General features: G+C 45.0%; 1 protein-coding gene across 1 annotated transcript; it reads left to right on the top strand.

Annotated features, from left to right (window-relative positions):
- The first annotated feature begins 1,797 nt into the window (after positions 1–1,797).
- Positions 1,798–6,980, top strand: klf6a (Kruppel-like factor 6a). Its single transcript, XM_037694241.1, has 4 exons — positions 1,798–2,126; positions 3,349–3,940; positions 4,683–4,806; positions 5,840–6,980. The coding sequence occupies exons 1-4, from the start codon at positions 2,025–2,027 to the stop codon at positions 5,889–5,891; spliced, it is 870 nt and encodes a 289-aa protein (XP_037550169.1). The 5' UTR covers positions 1,798–2,024; the 3' UTR covers positions 5,892–6,980.
- Positions 6,981–7,755: the final 775 nt, after the last annotated feature.

Genomic DNA, 7,755 nt, shown 5'->3' with positions numbered 1-7,755 from the left:
GGGGTTCAATACCACCAGCAGTCACAGGCTGAAGTGTCCATGGGCAAGACACTGAACCCCTCATTATCTCCGTTGTTTGTCCCATCGTTTTATGAATGTGATAAAGCTCTGATTATTCTTTGTAGAGATCTAGCAGAGTGCTGTATGAATGGGTGAATGAGGGCACGGGTTGTGTTGTAAAGAGCTTTGAGTATCTTGATAAGCTAGAAAGGTGCTATACAAATACAGTCCATTTTACCATTTATAAATATGATAAAATATTATTTAAAAATATCCAGAGTAGTGTAAACAGCACTGTGAAATGCATTGTTTTAATTAACAAACAATACAAGGCTTGAAACTACTTTCACAGTGGCCATATACTTTTTCTAAAGTACGAAAAAAAAAGAAGACATTTTTCTCATTTCTAGACCACAGTGATAATATTTACATGAATGCTCCTGCGAACTCCTTGTAGATGTTGGATGCTGTCTATCACGGTGCGCTAAGATCCATAACTGCATCTGCACCATCACTGCACTCTGTATTCATTGGTCAATTTGTTATTACGAACTTCACACAGACTCTCCCACTGGCACATCTTCATCTTTCAATCACTTCTCGGTTTGTTGCCTTTATCTCCTCCTACATGTCTCTGCGTGAGTGCAACTACAGCGTGCGCTCTCAGGACATTATTACATGCAGTGTTCCCTCAGTGAGAACTGAATTTGGCAAAAGGGCCTTTTCCTACTCCGCTCCTGGAACACGTTGCAAAAAGATCTGAAGCTGTCGACTTTGACATCTCTAAGGGAGTTTAAACAACTGCTAAGTTCATAGCAGACAAGTTCCTGTTTTTAGTATTTTACATCACTTTATAATGCATCTGTTTTTGTCTCATTTTTATTTCTTCTATTTGTCATTTTTAATGATTTTATATGACTATATTATTGTGTGTGCCTTATTTGTGTTCTTTGTTTAAAACAGGTCAATGAGACTAAAGATTGAATGAAAGAAAAAAAAATCTTGGAAATAATTTGTACAGTATTTGATACCTTGTATCATACTATTTACACTGGGGTAAAACAAAATTCTTTCAGGATCCTCTTCTGAATATTAACTCTGCCTTATGCTCTTTAAAGTGCAAATTAGCTTAGAAAAACAGTTTTTAACTACAAGAAGGAAACTACACGTGTCAAACTTCTGTAATAGGGGAGAGTGCAGCTTTTATCTGTGGTAGAGTAGTAGAAGTAGGCTGAGTTTATGGGTTTCAGTCATGAAGCTGATTTCCTCTGAGCTCATGTGTTGTTTGATACCATAATAATATCCTGTCATCCATTAGTCATCGTGTCCGGAGACGAGCCTTGTTTGAGTGGAACTTTTTACAGCCTAATGTCAACACTTGCTTTCCACCAGCGACAGCGCTTCTGAGCCGGGGTATGTTGCAATTGGTACTTGCGACAAAGAGTTGCACTTATGTTTTCCACATAAGAACAGTCCGACTATTTCAGCTCACTTACGCTGGACGTGGAGTAACGTGAAGCCGACAACGAATACTGCCGAAGAAAAGAGAACGCCACCGCCTTATATAGAAGCCTAAAAATAACTGACCAATCAGCAGAGAGCACCTATGAGTCGAACCAATCAAAACGGAGACAATCCGAACTGAAACGGAGGCGCAGGCTGCAATTGGTCGACCGTGATGTCATTTGCGGTCGCCTAGGCTGCTCGCTGCTGATTGGCTAAGACGCTGCACGTGATCCGGGTGGGAGGAGGAGGGGCGGCGGGCTTGGAGGTTTGAATAGGGAAGTTTGCAGAGCGCAGTTGTCCGTCATCCAGTCCGCTGTTGTTTGCAAATATCTTGTGCTCGAGCGGAGAGGAGGAAGTGGCGAGTTGAAGGACGAGGACTGTTGATTTCACTGCTGCTGAAAACAAGTGTTTGTTCGCATCGCGAGGAATCCTTTTTATCGCTTTTATTTATTGTTTGTCGTCTGAAAACGTAGCTGTTCATAGTTTATTCTTACACAGACGTAGAAGTTCGGGGGAAAATGGATGTTTTACCAATGTGTAGTATTTTTCAAGAACTTCAAATAGTTCACGACACGGGCTATTTCTCAGCATTGCCGTCCTTGGAGGAGTACTGGCAGCAGGTAACTATTTTATGAAATATTTAATCTGTTTGTTTTCGGCTGGTTGTTTGTAAACGGAACTGAGCTGCGTTCACTGTCCTGTCATTGACCACGCCGCCGAGTTCAGCCAAGTGTTTTTATATTTATTTTTTTTTAATCATCATGTATACATGTATAACGGTTGTAAATGTATGCGTCCGTTATTTAGACGGAGCCCGTTTGCTCAGTTTTCTTGTTTTATTATCAGTTTCGTTCTGAAGTTGCTGGATCAGTGTCAGTCTGACAGCTGGAGGCTGTGCTGCGTTCACTGTGAATGGGAAGACAGCAACTCGATCAGCAGCAGCTCGCTGGTGCTTTTTCCCTTTGCAGCTTCTTCTTTTTGCCTCATGATGCGTTCACTCCAAAGAGAAGTGGAAGTGAGAGAATCAGATTTAGTCTTCTGCCTTGAGTTTTTACAATCTGCACAAATACCTTTTTTTATTTTTAGATTTAATAATTTTATTAATTAATTCCTGCATCAACCCTAGATTTAAAAGTGTTGCACAACATGACACATTCCTCCTTGCATATAGCCTGGAGGGAAACAAAAATCTTTATTTCACGTGTGTTATCTCCAAGCATCAAATCATGAGCATCTTGCTGTTTAACGGGCTCCACATCATCAAACTGGAGCGGGTCGGTGTGTCTGTGCTTCACTGGAGCTGCGGAGGCAGGATGTGCTCGCTGTCAGTGGCTGGAGGAGAAGCAGCTGAATGGCCCTTTGAGGCTGCAGGGGGAAATTGAGCAGCTTCCTTAAAAGGACTCTAAAAATGAGTTCAGTGAGTCATAATGGAGTGACACTGGTGCTCAGCGTGCAGAGCTCGGCTCACTCCAGAATGCCGTGGGTTCTTTGCTGAAGTTCAGTGGAGGAGAGTTGAGGCAAAGCTTGACGAAGTACAAACTGCTGATTTTTTATTTTATTTTTATTTTTTCCTGTTGAGTCTGGACTGTCACTTGTCTGGTGGAGGAATTGTTCCATCCATTTTAGTTTTGTGTGTAAATTAGTGCTACAAAATGATACAAATATGTACCCAAGTTCTAACACAAGCCTGATGCTTAAAGTGCAAGGATAGCTGGGATTTCCTAGTTTGCACTTCCTGCTTTATGCAAATATTACACCATCAAAGCGTATTTGGGACGTGCACATGCATGATTTAAGAGGATTCCCTGGTGTGAGTGAACCGCCTCTCTTTTATTTTTTCAGACCTGCTTGGAGTTGGAGCGCTACCTACAGAGCGAGCCTTACGTCTCCACGTCCGACCTCAAGTTCGACAGCCAGGAGGACCTTTGGAGCAAGCTGATTTTGGCCTGCGGGGATAAGCCCAAGGCCGAATATGACCCGAGGCTGCCCTCGGCCCACGAGGAGGACCATCAGGACAGCCACATCTTGGACAGCAACAGTGTGAATTCGGACGCCAGTAGCGAGGCTTCAGACAGTTCAGAGGAGCTCTCGCCCATGCACAGCTTTACCTCCAACCCTTTGGGTTCTGTCTTGGTGGGCTCTGGACCTTTTAGCCCTTCTGTCATCAGCACTCCCCCGTCCTCTCCGGAGGCCACGCCGGAGGCTGGGGCCGTCGTGAACGGCTGGGTGGCCTCGCACGCCGAGCTGCACTTGCCAGTGAAAATCAGGAGCAGCGGGACAACGGCGGTGGCGGCGAAGGGTTCGGACAAGACTGGACTGTGCGGGGAGGCGTCTCCGGACGGCCGGAGGAGAGTGCACAAATGTCACTTCAACGGGTGCCGCAAGGTTTACACGAAGAGCTCGCACCTAAAAGCACACCAGCGCACTCACACGGGTGAGTTTCAGTCTGACGGCGCCACATGTGATGAGTGTAAACAGAGAGCAGGAACCTGAGGAGGCGGGGCCGCCGTCATCTGTTTGGGCTTAAAATAAAAACCAGGTTTTATTGAGGGAACGCCGGAAGTGCTGCTAATTCAGTCTTCCACCTAAATGACACCGTCCAGCCGTTGTGTAATGTAATTAAAGGTCTGTGTTGCATGCTGTCCTCAGCTGGAGCGCTGCGAGCATTAGCTCCGCTTGGCTGGATATCTAAACTGTGACCTAATCTGTGTGGAATGTGACTGACGGAGCCAGGGGGGGAGGGAGGGAGGGAGGGGGGCCGCACATGGGAGATAAAAGAACTTGAAAACAGATTGAGTTTCACCATGGGAAAGGGGTGAACGGGTGGGGGGAACTAAAGGGGTCTGAGTTTGGAAAGCCTTGAATGGTCATTTGTATGTTTTTGTAGTTGGATCATGACGTGGCACCTCGTGGCTTCATTTCCGTCTTTTTATTTCTTTTATATTCTACATCACAATAGCAACCCCGTTAGCATTCTTGGCATGCTTCAGGTTGCATCAAAACAACGCTGAGCCAACAGGTTTGGTGGAATTTGAGCGCTTGTCAGCACCTTTGCTATCACACCCCCACCCCCGGGCTGACTGATTGGAATAATAACAGCAATCTCCGAGGGATGAACACAGCTCTTTGTTGTAAAGTTTTCGCTCCGTTCATTGTGTCCCGTGTCTGCTGTACAGGTGAGAAGCCGTACAGGTGCTCGTGGGAGGGCTGTGAGTGGCGCTTTGCGCGGAGCGACGAGTTGACCAGACACTTCAGGAAGCACACGGGGGCCAAGCCATTTAAATGCAATCACTGTGACAGGTAAGCTGCAGACCATGATACGGCTGCTTTTTGTTTCTCTGCGTCATCTGAGCCACGACACAGATCTGAACAGATTAACAGCGTTGCTGTGTTTCACTCAGGCAGGCAAAAGTGTAGAGCTCCATCCATCCACCCACTTCCACCTCATCTGGGAGGACTCCAAGGCGTTCCCAGTGAGTTCTGGGTCTTCCCTGGAGTCTCCTCCCAGTCAGACATGTCTGAACCACCTCAACTGGCTCCTCTCGATGTGGAGGAGCAGCGGTTCTACTGAGTCTCTCCTGATAACTGAACTTCTCACCCTGTCTCTAAGGGAGAATCCAGTTATCCTGCAGAGGAAACTCATTTTAACTTCTTGTATCTATGATCTCATTCTTTCAGTTACTACCCAGAGTTCATGACCACAGGTGGGCGTAGGAACGTAGTCTGACTGTAGAGAACTTTGCCTTACAGCTCAGCTCCCTCTTCACCACAACGGACCGGTACAAAGTCCGCAATACTGCAGACTCTGCATAAATCTATCTATCTATCAGTCTCACGCTCCATTCTTCTCTCGCTCATAAACAAGCCCGTGAGATACTTGATCTCCTCCACTCGAGGCAAAACCTCACCCTCGACCTGAAGTGAGCAATCCGCCCTTTTCCCGCTGAGGACCATGGTCCCAGATTTGGAGGTGCTGATTCTTATCCCGGCCGCTTCACACTCTGCTGTGAACCGCTCCAGTGAGAGCTGGAGATCACGGCGCGATGACGCCAACAGGACCACATCATCTGCAAAGAGCAGAGATGAATCCTGAGGCTCCCTGGCTGCACAGAGAAACTCTGTCCATAAAGGTTATGAACCGAATTGTGACAACGAGCAGCCCTGGTTACAGCTCGACACTGAAACATATAGTAACGCCAGGTTTTTGAATATTGTCCAAAAAAGTCGAGCCAATTCAGCTAATAGTGACTAAAGGAGGAGAATATTTGTGAATGTTGATGCCATGATTTGCATAACTATGTCAACTGACCTTCTTGGTTCTTCATGTCCCCAGATGCTTCTCCAGGTCTGACCATCTGGCTCTTCACATGAAGAGGCACATCTAAAGCAGGACCGGCACCAACCAAGCAACACGAGGGGATTTTTTTTTTTTACCTTTTTTTTTTTCTTAGAATGGGAAAAAAAAAAACCATCAAACGCCATCTCCCGACCAGTCTCTTGGTTGAACTGTCCCAGAGCAGAGTGGCGGGAGTGTGTTCCAGCCAAAGCATGCCGTTTTGCACCGTACTGAGAACCCAGTGCCTCCGGACCCGTCCTTTTATGGAGAGGGGTGCTCTGAAGGTTGACTGTCGCAACAAGAGGACAAAATCATGGATCGGGTGGGGGAAGGAAAAAAAAAAGTTTTCAATTAATGACACAAAAAAGAGCGAAGCATAAAGAGTGAATGAAACGTGCGTATGGTGCATGATGTTTTGGGGACGTCTCCCACGCAGCAGATACACTGGTACTTTACAAACCTGTCTGATGTAAGCATGGTGCACTGTGAATGTCTGATTGGCTGACCGGCCCCCCCACTTAGAGGAGCGAAGGAAGAAGAGGTGGATCGGTGTTGGGGCTGGTACCAATGTTGCTGTGGACCGAGTGAGTTTCTGGGGGGAACATTATTCCTGCTGTTTTCCCAAGTGGCAGTGTGAGGACAAGTCTAGCACCCTGACTCTGAAATGGGGGGGACGATGCTTCTCTAGTCGAACCAGAGAGAGAAGCATGTCACCATCTGGTCTGTAACCCAGGGGTTGAAGAACACCCCTCTCCCTCCATCAGGTCACTATGACAGGAGCTTCGTTTGGTAATTTTCTTTATTTTTATTTTTTGGTGCAGCTACTAAATGTGCAATGTGTTATGTAGCCTGGTTTATAATTTTTTACAAGCTACAAAGCTCATTTTCTAGTCCCGACTATAAGCTGTGTGCTTAGGGGTATAACACGACTATACTATAACTTCCGTATCATAGACAGGTGTTGCATGGTTCTAGGGTTTCTTCAATTCCAGTTTCCACTGTAATCAGGACTGCAAATAGTTTCAATAAAAGTGCAGCTAAAACGGTTAAATGTTACAATGTTGTACATAAAACCTTGATTTTTTTTCTGTTTTCACATTTGCATCTATCTCTTGTTCCGGTTTCCTTTTAATGTGTACACTACTCCACATATTTTAATTTTAAAGTTTTGTTTTTGTCTGCGGGACTCTAACAAAATGTACTTATTATGCCGAGCCACTAGGTGGCGATATTGTCCATCAAATGTTAACGTTAAAATTCAAAGAAGAGAACGTTCTTTGCTTGGCTTAAACTTCAAAACAATTTTATTTATTATTCTTTTGGATACTGTTTACAACTTCCACTCAGTTGTTAACCATTTCAGCATGTAAACAAAGTTTTAAAGTTGAAAGGATCAGAATAAAAAGATGACTTAAAAGAAAAAAAAAAGGCGGTAAAGCTGCTCCATTGTCGTTTTGGTTTCTAGGACACAAAGTGATCGTGGCCGTGCACAAAATGGACCGGTTCATCACTGAATCTGAAAATCCCGATAGTTTTCCAGTCCACTCAAAAGCACCAACAATGGAGTTATTTATTTTTTTAATTTAGAAAAGTTTTTAGAAATTTATCTGCGAGTTTGTGCTTAGAAGAACGACACAAACCACAACATGCGTTTTATATTTTTGTTTTTATATACACAGTATTTGGAGTAGTGTAGATTCATTCATTGAATGCCTCGAGGACTAATTTTTTTGCATATTTTAAATTGTGTACTTTGTATCTAATAATGCACTGTTGACCTTAATGGTGCCTTATGCAAGTGGCTCAGCCCTGTGGCAGTCGAGGAACGCTCCCGGGATGCCACGTCTGTTGTCCGGGTGATTTGACGAGCTCCATCAAGGCTCAGTTACAACCGATCTGTGGTCGTGACGTGA

The sequence above is a fragment of the Nematolebias whitei genome, chromosome 20 (genome assembly GCF_014905685.2).
Source record: "Nematolebias whitei isolate Nwh7 chromosome 20, NemWhi1, whole genome shotgun sequence".
Lineage (NCBI taxonomy): Eukaryota > Metazoa > Chordata > Actinopteri > Cyprinodontiformes > Rivulidae > Nematolebias > Nematolebias whitei.
The sequence above is the reverse complement of the archived record's forward strand: the minus strand, read 5'-3'. Positions and strand labels throughout refer to the sequence as shown.